Here is a 23,690-nt window from a genome sequence, read left to right on the forward strand (position 1 = left end):
CTTTTGATTCTTGTTAGGAAATACTATGTGTTCAAATACCCCCTGCACATGACCCAAATAATTTGCAGACTTGATTTGCAGACTACACATAAAATATGAAAATTACGTAAAACAGTTCAATAAGGACAATTTCTGAGAATGTATCCTATACATTGCATGCAGCAGACGCTACAATGTTTATATTTATCATCCCGATCAAACAGTTGGATTTGGTCACGAAGGGCAGGGCTTATGAGCGGCGTTTATAAACCAAGCCAGTCAGTTTGTTTCACATTTCACCCAGGAAACCGCTTGCTTTCACAGAAATTTACAGGAGTGTGTTGTTACTTTACGGACCGTCAACAACCACCATCAACACGATGCTTGTAATTGAAGATAAGGTAAGACATATTCAGCTTGGACGTTTTAAAGCGGTTAGAGCGTTTACATTGGAGCGTTCCCCAGGTCGCAGCTCCTGTCATCGAATGTTAATTCCTAGTTTACCGATAATAGCTAGCTACCTAAAGGCTAATGAAAAGTGTTCATCTCGGTAGTTTGCGGGCTAAAGCGCTACATGGCTAGATCAAATGTTTTTTGTTTTGTTTATCTATTTAATGTGTAACATGATCCAGATAACTTCGACTTCAATAGGTTTATGTGTTGTGTCATGGTTGCAATGTTTCTGCACAGTTTGTAAACCGTACTGTACTGTTTCTTTGGTAACCTAACGGCCGAGATTATTTTAAAACGGCAATATGTAATTTTTTGGGCGACCAGACCAAATTCACATAGAAATGGGAGTTATAAATCTGTCACTCATTGAAAGCAAGTCTAAAAAGCGGTAGATCTGTTGTATATGTGTTATTTCTATGCTTCCCGTTCATAGGTTTTCGTGTTCACATCTTTTACTTTCCATGGAAAATATAGTTCACAGCGGATTAGATGTTTCAATGATTCTCTATACTATACTTGCTTGTTTTGTCACAAACTGAAATTAGGCATATATATATTTAATTAGGGGGTAGATCCGCTTTAATATTGCAGATTGTAGTTTCCATCAATGTAATTGTCTGCATCATTTCCAATCCCCCATATATTTTGTAAAATTTATTTTAACCTAACCCTACCACCCTTTCCCTAATTTGAGTAAACTAATGGACAACAACATGTAGGCTTCTATTTACATTTACATTTTAGTCATTTAGCAGACGCTCTTATCCAGAGCGATTTACAGGAGCAATTAGGGTTAAGTGCCTTGCTTAAGGGCACATTGACAGAGCCTTGTCGGCTCGGGGATTCTAACCAACAACCTTTCAGTTACTGGCCCAACGCTCTAACCGCTAGGCTACCTGCCGCCTAGTTTATACATACACTGTCCGTAAAATATATATAGTATTTTATAATAGTTATCTTTTGTTTGTTTTTAATCCCATCCTTCAGCTACCCTCAACCGCTTTTTAACTGTGCTGTTTCACAGAAGTTCTGAATTTACATACATTTTATGGACACAGTATATTTTACATTTTTTATCTTGTTGTTTTTAGTCCCACCCATGAGCTCCACTCAATTAGGCAAACTGTTAGACATTTCTGCATAGTGCATCTAACCTCTTAGATGTAAGGTCCCCAAAACAGGTTTACATCTAAGAGTTGCTTATGAATCGATCTGTGGACACCATAGATCGAAATGGCTTGCATTGAGTGATAGCCCTGGTTCCCACGGACACAGTGTTTTTTCTGAGCCTGTGTGATGTAGGATGTGAAATCTGAAGCCACTTGAAGCTTGGATGTCCCTCCTACCATTTAATTCCCTCTTCAGACACTCCATCAACTCCTGGCTGAACCCTAATTCGCAGCGCAGCAGGGGAGAGTGGTTTCATCACGGTAGCACATTCAGAGATCGATTTATAGCCATTCATCTAAAATAATTAATATATTTTAAACAAACACTTTCTGTTTGTAATATACGGAAAATATTAATATGAGATGAAAGACGAGTTCAGGAAGCCAAGCTAGAGCTCTGGGAGACGTTCACAGCGATTGGGGCAGACCTTTTGATCAATAGAGACCTTTAAACCTATACATACAAATATGCATTTTACAGATATAATGAAGGTGAAATCTTATAGTTAGTCATTTTATAATTTGATTATGCTATATTTAGAAAGCATATGTCATTTCAAGCCTTATTTATACATTTTTGTTGAAACATTTAATATTTCTATCATATCTGGACAGTGTACTTGAGCTTGTGTCCTCAAAATGGACTACACCTCAGCAATTTATAACAATTTTTACCAGAAAGGTGAGATTTTTAACCTTTCTTTAAGTATGCAGCATTACTAGTTGTTTATTAATTATGGCCCTCTCATGATAAATAATTACTTTTTGGGATTACGTAGATAACATTTTCGATTACATTTAACTGGTTAATGCATAAATTTGGATAGCCACGCTTGCTTCGCCCTCATGTTGGTGCTAGCAAGCAGGCTAAGTAGTGCTAGGTATCCACAGCCAATCCAGGAGGGTCTGGAAACTATAGTGAGCTTCGATTGGTCAATAGAAACGCGATGTTGCTGAGTATTTGCATAAAGTTCAGCTTTGGTCCCGCCCTATTCATGTCCCTCGCCAATGCTGGCATTACCCAACGGTCCCTGCCCACTTTGCTTTCTTCATTGAAAATGAATGGGCTTTCATTGTTTCATAACCCCCAACGTGCTATGTGGATCTCTTGTGTAATGTAGCAGGCGTAAAATAAAGACCTGAAACTAGATCCCCCTATGCAAAATTCCCTTCTGTAGGAAGGCGGGGGGCAATTTCATGAATATTCATTTCTCTCGACATAGAACTTGTCGGGTGATTGGTTGATATCTTACCATAACACAAAACCTGGCAGGTAATCTGAAACCAGTAGTAACTACCAATTTTAAATTACAGTTAATATAACATTTTAAATACAAATCTGACATTCCTGTGCCCAAATAACACTGTCACCAAGGAGGGATAGCTAGCTACAGTGTTTGATTCAAATTAGCCATTTTCTTATAAAAAAGCTCAGCTAATTCTCGAAGCTAGCTAGCTAACGTTAGGCTAGACTCCGGAGCTCATGGGGACATACTAGGCTTCAGGAGCCAGCGGGTTAGAAATGTTTTCAGAAATATGTTCAAATCATAGTTTATCCAGTGACCATCGCATTTTGGATAGCTACTGACTGAAATGTTGCTGGCTATCTAGCATGCTTGCTCTCAATGGCCATGCAAGTAGGGTCATGGCTATAGTAGAAGGGACCATGCAGTAGCCAACTAGCTAGCTAATGGTGGACGCCAAAAGACCCAGCTATCTACACATGGCAGCTCATGGGCACACAGGCTACCTTAGCCAACTGGTTAGACATGATTACAACATGGGCAACAATAACTGTCGATAGTTAATTTTCAAACAAACATTTTAAACTCTTCAACTTAGTTTATCCACTGACCACTACATTTTGGAGGATCACTAATTAAATGTAGTTAGCTAGATCACTGGCCAGGCAGTAGCCACTAACTAATTGTGGACGCATTACCTATTCTTTGATATATTTGGGTTAACTTGCTCATATCAAGCAACCCATGCCATTGTATCCAAGATGGCGTAGTAGTGCGGTCGTGGATTGTGTTGTCTCCTCATATAAATAGTCTCTTTTTTTTTGTGTCTTTTACTCGTATATATTTCTCTCTCACTAGCCATCCTTTAACTAAATATACTTTCCTGCAACCCGCCTCACTCAATGTGGAATGGATTCTATTATTTTTTTATTTTTATCAAGAACCTATGGCTGAAACTAGCCAGCTAACAAGGACCGGCTCAATCGGTACCTCCAGTGATGCTATCTCTTTCATAGTTACCCAATGCTTAGGTGTACCTCCACTGTACTCCTATCCTTCCATATACTTGTCTGTACATAATGCCTTGAATCTATTCTATAACGCCCGGAAATCTGCCCCTTTTTTTATTCTCTGTACCCAACGACCTAGAAGACCACTTCTTAAAGCCTTTAGCCGTATCCTAATTCTATTCCTCCTCTGTTCCTCTGGTGATGTAGAGGTTAACCCAGGCCCTGTAGCCCCCAGTATCACTCCTACCCCCCAGGCGCTATCATTTGTTGACTTCTGTAACCGTAAAAGCCTTGGTTTCTTGCATGTTAACATCAGAAGACTCCTCCCCAATTTTAAGTTATTCACTGCATTAGCACACTCTGCCAACCCTGATGTTCTAGCAGTGTCTGAATCCTGGCTTAGGAAGGCCACCAAAAATTCCGAAATTTCCATCCCGAACTGCAACATTTTCCGTCTAGATAGAACTGCCAAAGGGGGCGGAGTTGCAATCTACTGTAGAGAGAGCTTGCAGAGCTCTATCATACTATCCAGGTCTGTGCCCAAACAGTTTGAGCTTCTACTTCAAAAAATCCACCTTTCCAGAAATAAGTCTCTCACTGTTGCCGCTCGCTACAGACCCCCCTCAGCCCCCAGTTATGCCCTGGACACCATATGTGAATTGTTTGCCCACCATCTATCCTCAGAGTTCGTACTGCTTGGTGACCTAAACTGCGATATGCTTAACACCCCGGCCGTCCTACAATCTAAACTAGATGCCCTCAATCTCACACAAATTATCAAGGAACCTACCAGGTACAACCCTAAATCCGTAAACCTGGGCACCCTCATAGATATCATCCTGACTAATTGACCCTCTAAATACACCTCCGCTGTCTTCAACCAGGATCTCAGCGATCACTGCCTCATTGCCTGCGTCCGTAATGGGTCCGCGGTCAAACGACCACCCCTCGTCTCTGTCAAACGCTCCCTAAAACACTTCAGCGAGCAGGCCTTTCTAATTGACCTGGCCCAGGTATCCTGGATGGATATTGACCTCATTCCGTCAGTAGAGGATGCCTGGATGTTCTTCAAAAGTGCTTTCCTCTCCATCTTAAATAAGCATGCCCCATTCATAACTAAGAACAGATATAGCCCCTCGTTCACCCCAGACTTGACTGCCCTTGACCATCACACAAACATCCTGTGGCGTACTGCATTAGCATCGAACAGCCCCCGTGATATGCAACTTTTCAGGGAAGTCAGCAACCAATATACACAATCAGTTAGGAAAGCAAAGGCTAGCTTTTTCAAACAGAAATGTGCATCCTGTAGCACTAACTCCAAAACGTTTTGGGACACTGTAAAGTCCATGGAGAATTAGAGCACCTCCTCCCAGCTGCCCACTGCACTGAGGCTAGGAAACACTGTCACCACCGGTAAATCTACGATAATCGAGAATTTCAACAAGCATTTTGCTACGGCTGGCCATGCTTTCCACCTGGCTACTCATACCCCGGCCACTGTTGTGGAAAATGACCACAATACTTTATTAGAAATCAAAGGTCTTACAGAGTTTTTGTTGCATCAATATTGACTTTATTTTTAATTCAACAAAGCCAGGTCAATCTGCAGATTGGAACCCACTCTTACTCTCTCTCTCCATCTTATATAGTGCCCTCTTCAGTTTCCCGCTCTTTTATTGCTCCGCCCACTTCCTTTGTCTCTGAGTGTTGCTAAATTAGACTTTCATTAAGTTCAGAGTACTACAATCAATCCTTATCTTGCAAAAACACTCATGTTTAGTTTAAACTCTGTTCAACCCTGGCTCTTTTCTCTGTGTTTGAAGATAGAATCAAAAGGCCCAAGCCAGTTTCAGTCTCTGATATGATAAGACAACCATGGAGCAAGCAATTTGACCCTGGGTCAGCTTCCCTCTTTTACCCACACACACAGTGAAATGACCCAATTCAGTTAGCCACAAAGAATGTTAACTATATGTTGATGATTAACTCAGTTTCACCTAATAGTCTATTAAAAATACACATCACCACCAGCTCTGCACCCTCCGCTGCAACTTGCCCATGCCCCCCCCCACTTCTCCTTCACCCAAATTCAGACAGCTGATGTCCTGAAAGAGCTGCAAAATCTGGACCCCTACAAATCAGCTGGGCTAGACAATCTGGACCCTTTCTAAAATTATCCGCCGAAATTGTCGCAACCGCTATTACTAGCCTGTTCAACCTCTTTCGTATCGTCTGAAATCTCCAGAGTTTGGCAAGCTGCCGCGGTCATCCCCCTCTTCAAAGGGGGTGACACTCTAGATCCAAATTGTTACAGACCTATATCCATCCTGCCCTGCCTTTCGAAAGTATTTGAAGGCCAAGTTAACAAACAGATCACCGACCATTTCGAATCCCACCGTACCTTCTCCGCTATGCAATCTGGTTTCCGAGCTGTTCATGGGTGCACCTCAGCCACACTCAAGGTCCTAAATGATATTATAACCGCGATTGATAAGACAGTACTGTGCAGCCGTCTTCATCGACCTGGCCAAGGCTTTTGACTCTGTCAATCACTGCATTCTTATTGGCAGACTAAATAGCCTTGGTTTCTCAAATGACTGCCTCGCCTGGTTCACCAACTACTTTTCAAATAGAGTTCAATGTGTCAAATCGGAGGGCCTGTTGTCTGGACCACTGGCAGTCTTTATGGGGGTGCCACAGGGTTCAATTCTCGGGCCGACTCTATTCTCTGTGTATATCAATGATGTCGCTCTTGCTGCAGGTGACTCTCAGATCCACCTCTACGCAGACAACCCCATTTTGTATACATCTGGCCCTTCATTGGACACTGTGTTAACAAACCTCCAAACGAGCTTCAATGCCATACAACACTCCTTCCGTAGCCTCCAACTGCTCTTAAACGCTAGTAAAACTAAATGCATGCTCTTCAATCGAACGCTGCTTGCGTCCGCCCGACTAGAATCACTACTCTCGGCGGGTCTGACTTAGAATATGTGGACAACTACAAATACCTAGGTGTCTGGTTAGACTGTAAACTCTCCTTCCAGACTCACATTAAGCATCTCCAATCCAAAGTTAAATCTAGAATCGGCTTCCTATTTCGCAACAAAGCCTCCTTCACTCATGCTGCTAAACATGCCCTCGTAAAACTGACTATCCTACCGATCCTTGACTTCAGCGACGTCATTTACAAAATAGCTTCCAACACTCTACTCAGCAAATTGGATGTAGTCTATCACAGAGCCATCCGTTTTGTCACCAAAGCCCCATATACTACCCACCGTTGTGACCTGTACACTCTCGTTTGCTGGCCCTCACTACATATTTGTCGCCATACCCACTGGCTCCAGGTCATCTATAAATCACTTCTAGGCAAATCCCTGCCTTATCTTAGATCATTGGTCACCATAGCAACACCCACCCGTAGTATCCGTTCCAGCAAGTATATCTCACTGGTCATCCCCAAAGCCAACACCTCCTTTGGCCGCCATTCCTTCCAGTTCTCTGCTGCCAATGACTGTAACGAACTGCAAAAATCTCTGAAGCTGGAGACGCTTATCTCCCTCACTAACTTTAAGCATCAGTTGTCAGAGCAGCTTACCGATCACTGCACCTGTACACAGCCCATCTGTAATTAGCCCACCCAACTACCTCATCCCCATATTGTTATTTACATTGTTATTTATCTATCACTCCAGTGTTAATACTAAATTGTAAATATTTTGCACTATGGCCTATTTATTGCCTTACCTCCATAACTTACTACATTTGCACACACTGTATATAGATTTTCTATTGTGTTATTGACTGTACGTTTTGTTTATTCCATATGTAACTCTGTGTTGTTGTTGTTTTTATCGCACTGCTTTGCTTTATCTTGGCCAGGTCGCAGTTGTAAATGAGAACTTGTTCTCAACTGGCTTACCTGGTTAAATAAAATACCATATGTGGTAAGGTAAATCTAACAATTAGTGGTCTTGTTTTTTTGAATGATGGACAGTGAAACTAAAATAGATTGGTTAGCTAGCTGGTGAGGCTTTAATTTATTAACCAATTAATTTTGTGATCAAGCTGAAGCTGGGTTTTCCAAGTCGTTCGGTCGGTGCGAACTGCTCATGCAGGCGGCATGAGCTAGCTAAACAGAGGGCTCCGTAGAGCATCTGTGTGACGTCACGCACCCAAGAAGGCTTCACCAATCATCCGACGTTCTGTGTCGAGACTCAAGAATATTCATGAAATTGCCCCCCGCCTTCCTACGGAAGGACATTTTGCATACACTACTGGTCTTAATGAGAAGGGGGGAAAAAACTGTTGGGAGGTTCTCTTCTGCACTGTTCAACCAATCCAGTAAATGTGGAGGAGGAGTTAAGATGGAGTGTCGCTTTGTTAACGCCAAAAGCAGATGCCATGTCACAGGCTCATTCCGGTTCCATTTTCCCTGAAAACCGGAATATCTGGTTGTTGGGGACTGAGCAGAAGCTATCCCTGGATCATGCCTCTCAGTTCCATTACATTACACACAATTCATTGGACGAAGATGTCTTCTGTATGGGGGAGTTTTGTTAAGCTCCCCTACGCTCGGTCTGAACATTAACACGCATTGCTTGCAGGACGATTTTGGAAGCATAAGGACCTTATCTTTCATATCAGCGAGAAATCATTAAAAAAAAAAAACATTACATTGATACACACCTTTTTATAAGGTTCGTGTTCCCACACGGCCATATCTCCATGTTACAGTGCGTGTTTACGGAAGACAGACGGAAGACCGAGGGACCATCTGTGCTAATTAGCTATGTAGCATGCTCCGAACACCTGTGTGTAACGGAAGAAGGCTGCCAGAAATGTGTTGTCACTGAAATACTGTCGGCTGCAAATGTGATGAAGCTGGTTAAAACCGTGGACAGTAAATGTATGTTTTGCATTAATGAAATTATTTTGATGTGAAATGAAAATAAAGCCCTTTACGTTTCTAGAACCGTATCGCAATTTAGAATCGATTCGCACTTAGGTGGAGTATTTGGCTGTTTTAGCTGCCAGAGCCAGTCTACCTCTGAATATATCATATTTGGTCCTTGGACCTAAAAGGAGTAACGCTAGGCTCCTTGAGTACATCTTTGTCTAGGCAGAGGCTAGTCTTTGATTTCAGTGTTGAGCAGATGGAATCTGACCCAATCATTATGGGTGGTGTTAAAATAAGCTACCAATCGAGGTCCTCCTGATCCAGCCTCAAATGAGTCGACATATGAATTAGTGTGGGCTTTTAGTAGATTTAATTCTCCCTTTGGTAAAAATCAGGTTGATCAGTCTGTAATGAGCAGGAGGACTTGTGATCTGGATCTGATCAATCGAGCCTGAATAATTTAATTTTTATGTCTGTGATGATCATCTTGACATGGGATGAATGAATCCTCTGAAATCACGGTATTGTGTGGTCTTATAAGATGCAATTCTTGTAAAGTGTGTACTTTGTGTTTTACTTTATAGTTCACTGTCGGATTGAGATATCTGTATGTTTCTTATTGTCCTGGCGCTAAGCAAGGTCCTATCAACAACCAATAAAGTATTCTATATTCTCTGTAGGATGCCATTCTCATTGTTTTTGGCCAATAACCTATTATATATTCTATTGTTCTGTAGGATTCCTTCCTCAATGCACTGAAGGAGGCAGGAGACAAGCTGGTGGTGGTGGACTTCACAGCCACCTGGTGCGGCCCCTGCAAGAACATTGCTCCCTTCTTCAAAGTGAGTGGTCCACCAACCTAGAGAAATCTGTCTGCACCTGAAATGGCAACCTATTCCTTAGTACATGACTTTTGACAGGGTCCATAGGTCCACTATATAGGGAATAGGGTGCCATTTCAGATGCAGAATATACACTTAAGGGACACCCCTTCAAATTAGTGGATTTGGCTATTTCAGCCACATCCGTTGCTGACAGGTGTTTTTAAAATTTAGCACACAGTCATGCAATCTCCATAGACAAACATTGGAAGTAGACTGGCCTGTACTGAAGAGCTCAGTGACTTTCAACGTGGCACCGGCATAGGATGCCATGACTTTCCAACAAGTCAGTTTGTCAAATTTCAGCCCTGCTAGAGCTGCCCCGGTCAACTGTAAGTGCTGGTGTTTGAAGTGGAAACGTCTAGGAGCAAAAACGGCTCAGCCGTGAAGTGGTTTGGGCTAGGCCCCTTAGTTCCAGTGAAGGGAAATCTTAACGCTACATACAATAACATTCTAGACGATTCTGTGCTTCCAACTTCGTGGCAACAGTTTGTGGAAGGCCATTTCCTGTTTCAGCATGACAATGCCCCTGTGCACAAAGCGAGGTCCATACAGAAATGGTTGGTTGAGATCGGTGTGGAAGAACTTGACTGGCCTGTACAAAGCCCTGACCTCAACCCCATTGAACACCTTTGGGATTAATTGGAACGCTGACTGCGAGCCAGGCCTAATCGCCCAACATCATCAATGCTCTTGTGGCTGAATAGAAGCAAGTCCCCACAGCAATGTTCCAACATCTCGTGGAAAACCTTCCCAGAAGAGTGGAGGCTGTTGTAGCAACAAAGGGGGGACCAACTCCATATTAATGCCCATGAATTTGAAATGAGATTTTCGACCAGCAGGTGTCCACATACTTTTGGTCATGTAGTGTATGTCTATCTATGTGTCCATTATGTTATTTGACGTGTCCCTAGGGTCATTCCACCTCAAAACGCTTAAGAAAGAGGATTTAGACACCCATCTCAGATTGTTCTCAAATCATTTGTTAGAAAAGATAAGATTAGCATTCCTGCAACATTATTTTGTTGAAATATAATTTGATCTCAGAGAAATTAAGCCAATTGATTGCACCCAAATTGGTCATTTTAATTGATAGGATTCATATAATATTCAATAAATATAGTACCTAAGATCTGATATGGACCAAACTTTTTTTCTATCAATGAGTTGGACATGTGGAATCCAAAGAAATTGTCAAAAGCCACCCATGGACCCCCCCCCCCCACACACACACACCCCATGCCATTATATGAATCTTAAATTAAAATTGCCAATTTGGGTGCAATCAATTAACTTCATTGCTCAGATGAAATTATATTTCAATAAAATGTTGTAGTAGTGCTAATCTTCTCTTTCTAACTACAGAAACAATTTCAGAACAATCGGAGATGGTGGGTGTCATGGTTCGCTGAAATGACATGGAACGACCGTCTAGCCTCTGCTAGCTGTCTGATAAATGCCAGTGAGAGGCCTCATGCCAAGTGGGAGTTATCTGAAGGGGTTGGCCTGAGCCAGAGATATAATGGGAAAACCCAGGGTGCATCCCAAATGCCACCCTAGTCCCTACAGAGTGTTCTACTTTTGACCATGGTCCATATGGGCTCTGGTCAAAGTAGTGCCCTGAATGGGGTGGCATTTGGAACACTGACCCTGTCTCTGACTGAGCCGTGTGTTTGGTGTCGTCTTGGTGACCGCCGGGAAAGCCTCCTCCAGGACTCGGCGCCTTGCGCTTATCAAGTGAAAGGCCCATAATATGGTCTCTAAACAGAATGCTAATGATCGATGATGAATCAAAAGCCCACTGACGATGTTGTCCAGCAAAACATTTAGAAATGAAACGGAAAACCAAAATGGGTGTTTCCTATTGGACAACTCCAGGTAGTTCCTCGCTGTTTCAGTCCATTTGAACACGACTTGGGGCATTATGGCTTGGGGCTAAATGAAGCATGTTAACACCACTACCACAGCTGTAGATGTGATACTGCTGCCTGCAACCCATGTTACACTGATCCAAAGGATGCATTGTCACCTCTGAAACTCTTATTACATGGCACTAGTGGTAGTGTAAGTAAAAAATCAATGGTGTGTGTCCTCTATCAATACCCCTTTTTGTATGTTATGTATATATCTATGAGCATGAGCTGCTATGCCCAAGTCATCTGGTTGACACTATACAGTACAGTATTAGGCCTGTTTTTCCATTGGTGATGTTTAGCTGATCCATGACCTTTTAACCTCTGCTCTCTACTTCTGTACAGGGGCTGTCGGAAAAACCAGAGAACAAAAATGTGGTTTTTCTCAAGGTGGACGTCGACGAGGCAGCGGTGAGTCACATAGCTGTGTGTGTTAAATCCACAAATATTGGACGACTGTTCTTCCTTGTTGAAAGAGCTTGGACATCATGGACTGAACGTTAGAAGTGATGGAATGCAGCCAGTGGTTTTGGGATGGCTATCAGATTGTCTGTCTGTAAATACAGTGCTAACAGCAGAGTTAGTGTGTATTTGAATACAGATTAGGGATGTGAACGTTTAAATGAAATTGGGATAATTTAAAGTTTTTAAGAGATCACAAATGGAAAAACATTGAACTCTTTTCACCCGTGAGGGACCTGCCTATACTGTGCCCCTCCCCTCTCTCTCCATCCCTCACTAGCTTGCTATGAACGATGGGAGTGTTTGTTGTCGGAAGTATGGCAACTAATCAAATACTGAATCTTAGGAATCAATCCTAGCGGAATCGAATCTTGACACTCAGAAATGAGAGTCGACACCGGGAGTCTATGTGCAAGGAGTCGAGGAATCAATTATTTTGGAGTCGACTCTCCACCACTACATCGCCGTCGTTAACTTGGAAAAATGGCAGAGAAAGGCAAGCTACAGCAGCGAAGTCTTGTATAGCAATACTGTAAGAAGTTAAGTGAGAAGGAAATGCAATCTTTGCAAGGTGGAATTGAGGTACAGTAATGTTAGTACAGGTGCAATACTTAACCATCTGAAAAGGGACACATCGTGAGACCCAAACCGTTGCTGGCAGCAGCGCAGCTGCATTGTGAATTGCCGTGGAATTTTATATCTATTTTTTAAAATCGTTTTAACGAGAATCGAAATGGATGGATGGATATCTATCGATCAATTTTTATTGTCATATCCCTAATACAGAACTCTTTGTAAAGCGAGATGACTTGCCTAGTACCATTTGAATAGACCTCAAATGTGTATGTTGTCCTATTAGGTAACCACACTAGGCTCACTTGCAGTGTGAGAGATGATCATTTAGTTAAGAATAGTGGTGGGGAGTCGACTCCAAAATAATCCATTTTTCGACTCCTTGCCCGTCGAATCCCATTTCTGGGTGTCAAGCTTCGGAATTGACTCCTCAACTCCTAAGATTCAGTATTTATGCAACTGAGGAACCTACACAAACTATAGCATATTTTACAGCAAAGAAGAGCCAGCTAGCGAGGGGAAAGAGCGAGATGGGAGGGCATGTCGGCCACCAGGCAGACAGTCAGAACCATACATCGGTAATCAAGATGTAGGCTATAGGCTGTCACAGTGATGTATTTCGCAATTTCTTGGCTTGCAATGTCTCTCTCAAGTTCACCATCAATGAGTAGGCTGAGCTATTCTACACGCAACAGCTCGAACACCAACACACGCTACCGTTTTTTTCATAGCGAAGAGAAAGGGCAGGCGAGGGAGAGCGGGGATCCGGGCAGGCCGACAGGCCGTTGGAACCGTGCGCATAGACACAGTTTACCAAGATCTATCCTATCTCACAATGTCTTGTCTAGCAATGCCTCGTAAATTCACTAAAAGTATATTAAAGTGTAGGATTAGGCTATCAATGAGTGTGGCTAATGCCTTGATCACACCTACAGGGTTATTGCGCAAAATGGTAAGCAGCATCATCTGGATATGTGTGCAACATAAGTTTCACATTCACCTTCTGCTACCATTTCTGTCAAGCCGTCTACGCATACAGTTTGACGCATACGTTTGCTAAATCCAACTTATGCAACACACAGAACGCACTGCAACTACCTCTGCAACGCAATGCTGCAAGGCAAACGCAAGAGTTCCATTGGAAATGAATGTACTTCTGGTGTACCAAAATGCAATACACTATCTTTGTGATCGAGGCGTGAACAAGTCTTCATAGTGCCAGTGAATTGAAGTTGAACATCGCTAAGGCCTAAAAGACAATTAGTTTTATTGCACAATCTTATTTAATGAAACCCTGGCTGGCTGTTGATGTCCTAGGTCATGGCTGTCCAACCCTGTTCCTGGAGAGCTACCTTCCTGTATTTTTTTTTTTTGTGGCTTCAACCGCAGTTGTAACGAACTTGATTTTAAGCTTATCAACCAGCTAATGATTTAATCAGATGCGCCAGATTAGGGTTGGAGTGAACCTACAGGATGGTAGCGCTCCACGAACAGGGTTGGAGAGCCCTATCCTAGGCATTAGATCGCAAAGCAGGACATCCCCGCTAAACTTGTTAACACGGTTCAGCAGCTGAAATCCGCAGGATGTGCATTGTTATTAGGAAGGAAGTCTACCATGGATCCTAAAAAATTCTCTCCAATTGTAATATTGTGGGGACACCTATACATTTGGCAACCAAGAACCAGTTATCAGTGTAGCCTATTGTCGTCTAGACATGGCAATGAGATCTCTTCACGCCTACAGTAAAAAACCTCCAGGTTTCCGTCAGAGGGGTCAATACAATTTAAAAAAAAATATGAATTACAGGGGGCAGTTTGGTAAAGACTAATCCTGTGTGAATCGTCCTCCGGAATAACGCACATGCTTGGATAATAATTACATAACCAACTTCTCTAGTAATACCTGTCCGACTAGGACTGTAACATAGCAAAGAATAGGCTCAGCGTAGAGTGCCCTGAAATTATCCCATGGGCTCCGTCAAGGATGCACACTGCAGAAATATCACTGAAATATTCTTGTTCTTACATGTCACCTTCTACAGTGAGGGGAAAAAAGTATTTGAACCCCTGCTGATTTTGTATGTTTGCCCACTGACAAAAAATGATCAGTCTAATTTTAATGGTAGGTTTATTTGAACAGTGAGAGACAGAATAACAACAAAAAAATCCAGAAAAACACATGTCAAAAATGTTATAAATTGATTTGCATTTTAATGAGGGAAATAAGTATTTGACCCCCTCTCAATCAGAAAGATTTCTGGCTCCCAGGTGTCTTTTTATACAGGTAACGAGCTGAGATTAGGAGCACACTCTTAAAGGGAGTGCTCCTAATCTCAGTTTGTTACCTGTATAAAAGACATCTGTCCACAGAAGCAATCAATCAATCAGATTCCAAACTCTCCACCATGGCCAAGACCAAAGAGCTCTCCAAGGATGTCAGGGACAAGATTGTAGACTTACACAAGGCTGGAATGGGCTACAAGACCATCGCCAAGCAGCTTGGTGAGAAGGTGACAACAGTTGGTGCGATAATTTGCAAATGGAAGAAACACAAAAGAACTGTCAATCTCCCTCGGCCTGGGGCTCCATGCAAGATCTCACCTCGTGGAGTTGCAGTGATCATGAGAACGGTGAGGAATCAGCCCAGAACTACACGGGAGGATCTTGTCAATGATCTCAAGGCAGCTGGGACCATAGTCACCAAGAAAACAATTGGTAACACACTATGCCGTGAAGGACTGAAATCCTGCAGCGCCTGCTAGGTCCACCTGCTCAAGAAAGCACATATACAGGGCTGTCTGAAGTTTTCCAACGAACATCTGAATGATTCAGAGGAGAACTGGGTAAAAGTGTTGTGGTCAGATGAGACCAAAATGGAGCTATTTGGCATCAACTCAACTCGCCGTGTTTGGAGGAGGAGGAATGCTGCCTATGACCCCAAGAACACCATAACCACCGTCAAACATGGAGGTGGAAACATTATGCTTTGGGGGTGTTTTTCTGCTAAGGGGACAGGACAACTTCACCGCATCAAAAGGACGATGGACGGGGCCACATACCGTCAAATCTTAGGTGAGAACCTCCTTCCCTCAGCCAGGGCATTGAAAATGGGTAGTGGATGGGTATTCCAGCATGACAATGACCCAAAACACACGTCCAAGGCAACAAAGGAGTGGCTCAAGAAGAAGCACATTAAGGTCCTGGAGTGGCCTAGCCAGTCTCCAGACCTTAATCCCATAGAAAATCTGTGGAGGGAGCTGAAGGTTCGAGTTGCCAAACGTCAGCCTCGAACCCTTAATGACTTGAAGATCTGCAAAGAGGAGTGGGACAAAATCCCTCCTGAGATGTGTGCAAACCTGGTGGCCAACTACAAGAAACGTCTGACCTCTGTGATTGCCAACAAGGGTTTTGCCACCAAGTACTAAGTCATGTTTTGCAGAGGGGTCAAATACTTATTTCCCTCATTAAAATGCAAATCAATTTATAACATTTTTGACATGTGTTTTTCTGGATTTCTTTGTTATTTTGTCTCACTGTTCAAATAAACCTACCATTAAAATTATAGACTGATCATGTCTTTGTCAGTGGGCAAACGTACAAAATCAGCAGGGGATCAAATACTTTTTTCCCTCACTGTATATTCAAACAAAATAGGCCGTTTTTATAGGCTAAGTTGATGAGCAAATGGGCAGCATCATGCTCATGTCAGTCCTCCAGAAGCAGATGTAGGACTGCAATAATGAGGTGGTGTGTGCACATCCGTTTTGAGAGTCATGCAAGAGTCGACTCCAACTCCTGGTTAGACAGCTCTACAACATTGTACTAAGTTGTTGCAGTAAACAGGGGTTGCTATGGTTACAGCAAGTCGCTTTGTGTTGGGTATTTGTGGGGGTTTCCAAGATCTACTCATTTGCTTTATTACAGAAGGCTTGAGGCATAGGCTGGACAGGTTTGTCCTAACTAAGTCCTTCCTTACTGGGTGTTACTCAACCACATTGATGTTTTTTTTTATAGACTGAGACTGTTTTTGGACTACTACCTTCTTATCATAACTCCTTATCCCCATGGATAATGGGTTTAAAAATCACCATTCACTCTCTCTGTTACTGTAGGATGTGGCCAAACACTGTGACATCAAATGCATGCCTACATTCCATTTCTACAAGAATGGGGAAAAGGTGAGTCTTTTCTTTTCATGGATCCTTTGCCTTTTTTTATGACTAATAAGACAGTGTTAGATTTAGTATAGGCCTAGTAGTATAGTGTTTCTACTATTATACTAGCCCATGTTTTTTTGAACAGTTGCTACAGTACATTGAAAGTGATGGTAACTTCTCCTGGTGTTGTTCCCAGGTGGATGAATTTTCTGGGGCCAACCAAGCCACGCTGGAGGAGAAGGTCAATGCCCTGAGGTCATGAGGCTAATGCTGCCACACACTGAACCAAAACAACCACCAACCATGTCTATAAAACATATTCCAACTCCCTCTTGAAGGAAATTCCACCATATTCCAACTCTCTCTCGACGGAAAGATTCCACCATATGTACAATACAACGTTCCGTTTTAAATCAAAATGGCTATAATCTTACTTTTTTTTTTCTAAATGTTCAGACCAAACCATGCCTCTAAACATCCAGTGTATGAGTATTACGTCATGTTATTATTCAGCTAAGGAGTTTCTCTTTTAAAATGACCATATTATAAACCTGTTTTTATATCTTCGAGCCATGTTGTATTGTTTGTATTCTGTGTGGCTGCAGACAATAAATGTAAGATTAATGCTGAAATTCTGTTTGAGTTCCCATGCTTTTCATGGATGAGTTAACAGACCAGCTGGGACACATACAGTAAGTGTTGCACTATGCATGCAGTTGTCAATACTTGTATATTTAACCTTCTAGATTTGAATTTTGAGCGCATGTATGACAACTGGATGGTTTGTTTATAACCTAACATTTATCTGGATTTAGTAGGAGGAGGCAGGTAGCTTAGCGGTTAGAGCATTGGGCCAGTAACCAAAACGTTGCCAGGTGAAAAATCTGTCGCTCTGCCCTTGAGCAAGGCACTTAACCCTAATTGCTAGAGGGTCTCCGTCAATAATGAATCCCTTGCTGTGACTCCACTCTCCGTGGGCGTCTCTTGGGGAGTGAGATGCAAAAAACATTTCACATTTCACATCACAGGTTACACTCTTGTACATGTGTGACACAGGTCAAATATAAGCACCCCCTATTTGACCTTTTTGAGGGTATAAAATTGATTTTAGAAATGGGTGTGTTTTGGCCTTTTAGATTCTATACGTTCTAAAGCATCATGTAATGCCTAATTTAGTAACTACAGTAGAGGGAGGGAGAGACCATTAAGACTTATGGTGAATTCTAAATCACTATGGACTATTTATTCCCTCTCCTCCTATGCATCTAAAGCACTATGGACTTTATTCCCTCTCCTCCTATGCATCTAAAGCACTATGGACTTTATTCCCTCTCCTCCTATGCATCTAAAGCACTATGGACTTTATTCCCTCTCCTCCTATGCATCTAAAGCACTATGGATATTGACTAGAAGCATCATTAAAGAAGTAGAGTAAAGTGAAGGAGAGGGTAAATGATGCAAGCCCTAGACCTTCCACAAACATGCCTAAGTATCACAGCAACACCCAACACCAGAGATGAGACTGTTGAATGAGTCAGATTCATAGATAGCTCATCACTTGCTAACCTAGGCTTGCATCTGAAAAATATACAGTAGGAGGGAATGGAACAGATTCTATTGTATTTTATGCTTTAATAAAAACGTGAGAATAGTTTATACATACATTGGACAATCACAGTTTTTACACATCATACAAGTATATAGCAGCATATAGTTAATACTGTTGATTTTCTATATGAAAAATACAGCTTTATTTTACAAAATGTATCAGGTTTGTGTTTTGAGAGGAGGAGAGACTGCATGGTTTACAATTATGAAATAATTCTTTCACCTGAATGGTCTTCTTAAAAAGGAAATTATCCTGATTTCCTTTTCCTATAAAGTTGAGAGAAAAATAAAATTAGACTACAGCTTTTTTATGGCATTTTCAAACCCTTTTCTTTCTGGCCTGAGCTTTTAAATGGAGAACAACATTTCCATTAGCCAGTATAGATGTCCTATCTGGGGCTGACTGTTGGGGTTTGAAAAAGCCAAGTTGAGAAAGTAAGCTGCACAATGACATCACAATAAATGGATAGCCCTGCAGCGTAACTCAGCCAAGTGGTTCTCTGAGGACTCCATGGAGTCGGAAGTGAGTGGTTTCTCACTCAATCAGTTATACCTGTCAGCCTTGAGTTTTATTGTACATTGGAACTGACTCAACGGCAGTGGCGGCTGCTGGGAGGATCTATAGGAGGGCAGGCTCATTGTTATGGCTGGTATGGATTAAATGGAACGGAGTCAAAAGTGGTTTCCATATCTTTGTGTTTGATACCATTACATTAATTCCAAAACAGCTTTTACAATGACCTCGTCCTTCTACAGCTCCTCCCACCAGCCTCCACTGCTCAACGGAGTTCCCAAAACTGACTCCCAAAACTGAGTTTTTACTTTAAAAAAAAGAAATAGGTAGAGAATTCAAGAATCTACATTGTCAGGAAAAATTCCTGACCCTGTCTTTATCGACGTGGTCAGATGAGAAGAGCTTTCTGTATTCGAGTGGTGCAGTCAGTCAGGTACTGTATATCTACTTCACATTAATCAGATATGTGCTGAGTTAGTACTGGGCCTCTGTCTATCCACCCACACCTTGGCCCACCTCCAACAGAGTGAGAGGGAGAGCTGAGGTCAGAGACAGACCTGGGTTCAATTACTATTTGAAATCTTTCAAATACTTTGAGTGTTTGCTCTAGCCTGCCTAGAATGCCAGATGGGCGGTGTTTGCAGTTTTGGGACTATTCCATTGGTCCATTAAGCCAGGAAAGCTCAATCAAGCACTGGTAAAGTATGTGAAATGATTTCAAATAGTATTTGAACCCAGGTCTGGTGAGAGTGCTCCTCCTCTCCCCCACTCACATTACAGAGAGATTGTATAGTGCACTTTGGAATATTGTTCTAGGGTGAGTCTCAAATAATGACAAAGACGCAAACAAAGCCTGATTCAGTGAAAGAGGAAGTGAAGTGCAAATTATTTCCTGGGCGCATTATTAATGTAATGCTTTGTCATTCCATCCAGACTGGGGATACTCAAGCACACTTGTTCTGTGGGTGGTCTGGTAGTACCAGTTTGTGTATTTGCAGTAACTAAGTATAGTACTGTGTGAACATGCATGTATTGATTCAGTTTGTGTGCGAATGTTAGAAGGGATTTGTGAGGATGTTCTTATGTTTGTAGTGTCTGACTGTCTGTGTGTATGTTTTGTCCTCTCACCTAGAGCAGTGGTGCCCGCTCCACCCTGGACTGCATTGACACCGGTTAGGCCTGATACACCTTCCACCATTCAGACAGGGCGACAAGCACACCGCTGTGAAAACACACGCACTGTCAATACCTCTGTAAACCCTTCATTCAACATGCACGCACGCTCGCTCGCACGCACGCACACACAAAGGTGTGGACAAACACGCACACACATTCAGTAAATATTATCAGGATCTCAACTACAAGACTTCCTGAACTTGAAAGCCCTGTTTTTCTAGTTGGTTTGGTCAGGGTGTCCATTCTATGTTGTTCCATTTCTATGTTGGCCTGGTGTGGTTCCCAATCAGAGGCAGCTGTCGATCGTGGTCTCTGATTGGGGATCATACTTAGGTAGCCATTTTGCCTACCTTTAGTTGTGGGATCTTGTTTCTGTGTGTTTGGCTTGTTTGATGTTTAGCCTTTAGAACGTCACGTTACGTTGCTTTTGTCAGTGTTTATATAATAAACAAACATGTATGCATACCACGCTGCACCTTGGTCCAATCCTGTACTCAACGAACGTGACAGATAGTCTGCCACAGTGGACGTGGCATAATACCCATAAAATCATGGAAATGGTTCCAATGATTCTTCCACCATAAAGTTTTCACATAATAATAATAAAAAAGTATATACAGTATTTAGTCAGCCACCAACTGTGCAAGTTCTCCCACTTAAAAAGATGAGGCCTGTAATTTTCATCATAGGTACACGTCAACTATGACAGACAAAATGAGAAGAAAAAAAATCCAGAAAATCACATTGTAGGATTTTTAATGAATTTATTTGCAAATTATGGTGGAAAATAAGTATTTGGTCAATAACAAAAGTTTCTCAATACTTTGTTATATACCCTTTGTTGGCAATGACACAGGTCAAACGTTTTCTGTAAGTCTTCACAAGGTTTTCACACACTGTTGCTGATATTTTGGCCCATTCCTCCATGCAGATCTCCTCTAGAGCAGTGATGTTTTGGGGCTGTCGCTGGGCAACATGGACTTTCAACTCCCTCCAAAGATTTTCTATGGGGTTGAGATCTGGAGACTGGCTAGGCCACTCCAGGACCTTGAAATGCTTCTTACGAAGCCACTCCTTTGTTGCCCTGGCGGTGTGTTTGGGATCATTGTCATGCTGAAAGACCCAGCCACGTTTCATCTCCAATGCCCTTGCTGATGGAAGGAGGTTTTCACTCAAAATCTCACGATACATGGCCCCATTCATTCTTTCCTTTACACGGATCAGTCGTCCTGGTGCCTTTGCAGAAAAACAGCCCCAAAGCATGATGTTTCCACCCCCATGCTTCACAGTAGGTATGGTGTTCTTTGGATGCAACTCAGCATTCTTTGTCCTCCAAACACGACGAGTTGAGTTTTTACCAAAAAGTTATATTTTGGTTTCATCTGACCATATGACATTCTCCCAATCCTCTTCTGGATCATCCAAATGCACTCTAGCAAACTTCAGACGGGCCTGGACATGTACTGGCTTAAGCAGGGGGACACGTCTTGCACTGCAGGATTTGAGTCCCTGGCGGCGTAGTGTGTTACTGATGGTAGGCTTTGTTACTTTGGTCCCAGCTTTCTGCAGGTCATTCACTAGGTCCCCCCCGTGTGGTTCTGGGATTTTTGCTCACCGTTCTTGTGATAATTTTGACCCCACAGGGTGAGATCTTGCGTGGAGCCCCAGATCGAGGGAGATTATCAGTGGTCTTGTATGTCTTCCATTTCCTAATAATTGCTCCCACAGTTGATTTCTTCAAACCAAGCTGCTTACCTATTGCAGATTCAGTCTTCCCAGCCTGGTGCAGGTCTACACTTTTGTTTCTGGTGTCCTTTGACAGCTCTTTGGTCTTGGCCATAGTGGAGTTTGGAGTGTGACTGTTTGAGGTTGTGGACAGGTGTCTTTTATACTGATAACAAGTTCAAACAGGTGCCATTAATACAGGTAACGAGTGGAGGACAGAGGAGCCTCTTAAAGAAGAAGTTACAGGTCTGTGAGAGCCAGAAATCTTGCTTGTTTGTAGGTGACCAAATACTTATTTTCCACCATAATTTGCAAATAAATTAATTAAAAATTTGTACCTATGATGAAGATTACAGGCCTCTCATCTTTTTAAGTGGGAGAACTTGCACAATTGGTGGCTGACTAAATACTTTTTTCCCCCACTGTATACAGTTTATTGTGTTTAGTGTAGGTTTACCTTGGCCTGACATTTGATAGCCGTGTAATTCTCTCTCAGACAAGGTGAGTTTTATCAATATATTTGCCTCAATTTAATCTCAAATTTGCAATGCTAATTATTTATAATAGTTACCTTGTTTGAGAGAGATTTGTGCGGTTATCAAAACGCCAGGGTAAGCCTACACGAAACACAGACCTTATATGAAGTAGTTCGAAAATCCCAGATGGAAAAATCAACGGTGAAAAAAACGATTGGAACCATTTCTGGGTTTTATGACTGAAACTGTGGTACTCAATTACTCAGGCGAACTGGGAATGCAGTCATCCCTCTGTGCAGCATGACTTGTGCTCATAATTTTTCTAGGTACACTATCACTAGCCTCTGGATAGTCCCCAACAACCGGATGTTCCGATTTTCAGGGGAAATGAAAAGAGAGCCTGTGACTCGACTTCCGCTTTTGGACGTTAACAAGGCAACACTCTTAACTCCTCTTCCACATTTACTGGATTGGTTGAACAGTGCAGAAGAGAACCTCCCCCGACAGTTTTTTCTCTTCCCATCAAAACCAGTATGTAGGGGATCTATATGTAGTTTCAGGCGTTTCTTTTACACCTGCTACGTTAAATTACATTATCACTATTAATAGTGTTTTCCACATTCATATTCTCCTGAAATGCATACCAAAACTACATTCACACAGAAAGAGGACATGAGCAAAGACGCAATGGAAAAGAAGAGACAGTATCTTTGTTTCAGTATTAACCACATCCATATTGAGAGGATGACATCATTGTTTGTGGAAAAACCAAAGCACAGTAACATACTGTACAGCAGAAGTTGTGTTGTCGCCACTCACTGACAATGCCTTACAAATCGCCCCTCAGGAATTGATACAGTCAGAGAGGTAGTCTGTTTCTATAGGACAGCATTTCTGTCCATGCTTCTATGATGATTGCAGTGTTTGCTTTGGGCTCTGTTAAGGAACAATGACTTTCACAGCAAACACATTGGTTTTCATGGACGCAGCATTACTGCTACAACAGTGGCTTACAGTATGACGCACGCTGACACAGACTGAATGGGTGGATAAGTATCTCTGATCATTAATTAATTCTCTCCCCGACGTCATCAACACTTAAAAATCAGTCTCTCACCCTTCATTATCAGCCTAGAACACAATATTAAATATATTCTAGACAGATGTCTTAAAAAGTCAGCTATTAAGTCTCCATCCTAACTATGAGGTGTGGGAAAAAACTCCTATTACCTCTTTTAAGAAAAATAGTTTTAAGAAAACTCTAAATGTTGTCACATTTGGGACAGCTCAAATGTTTTATCCGTGACAGCCTGTTGACATACTGTACAGTATCTTTCACTATCTCCTATCGCCATTGAGGCAACAAGATAATATTTTCCATACAAAAGTCTTATCAAACATACAGAAAGTCAATGGGAGACATGCTGTTAGAAAGGTAGTCTGA

The 23,690-nt window shown here is 42.1% G+C and overlaps 2 protein-coding genes across 2 annotated transcripts in view; one reads left to right on the forward strand and one right to left on the reverse strand.

The window, feature by feature from the left end:
- Positions 1-238: 238 nt before the first annotated feature.
- txnb (thioredoxin b) lies at positions 239-17,379 on the forward strand. The gene is made up of 5 exons (XM_084166040.1): positions 239-380; positions 9,499-9,603; positions 11,901-11,966; positions 16,703-16,768; positions 16,944-17,379. The coding sequence occupies exons 1-5, from the start codon at positions 360-362 to the stop codon at positions 17,007-17,009; spliced, it is 324 nt and encodes a 107-aa protein (XP_084022166.1). The 5' UTR covers positions 239-359; the 3' UTR covers positions 17,010-17,379.
- The window catches only part of svep1 (sushi, von Willebrand factor type A, EGF and pentraxin domain containing 1), a gene marked incomplete at its 5' end in the record, with an annotated part of 111,231 nt that continues 104,573 nt past the window's right edge, over positions 17,033-23,690 (reverse strand). The window contains one exon of the mRNA XM_084166004.1: positions 17,033-20,091. Coding sequence (XP_084022130.1) covers positions 19,994-20,091 — 98 coding nt within the window. The 3' untranslated portion in view covers positions 17,033-19,993. The remainder of the gene's footprint in view (positions 20,092-23,690) is intronic.

Source organism: Coregonus lavaretus, assembly GCF_964263955.1.
Source record: "Coregonus lavaretus genome assembly, chromosome: 7".
NCBI lineage: Eukaryota > Metazoa > Chordata > Actinopteri > Salmoniformes > Salmonidae > Coregonus > Coregonus lavaretus.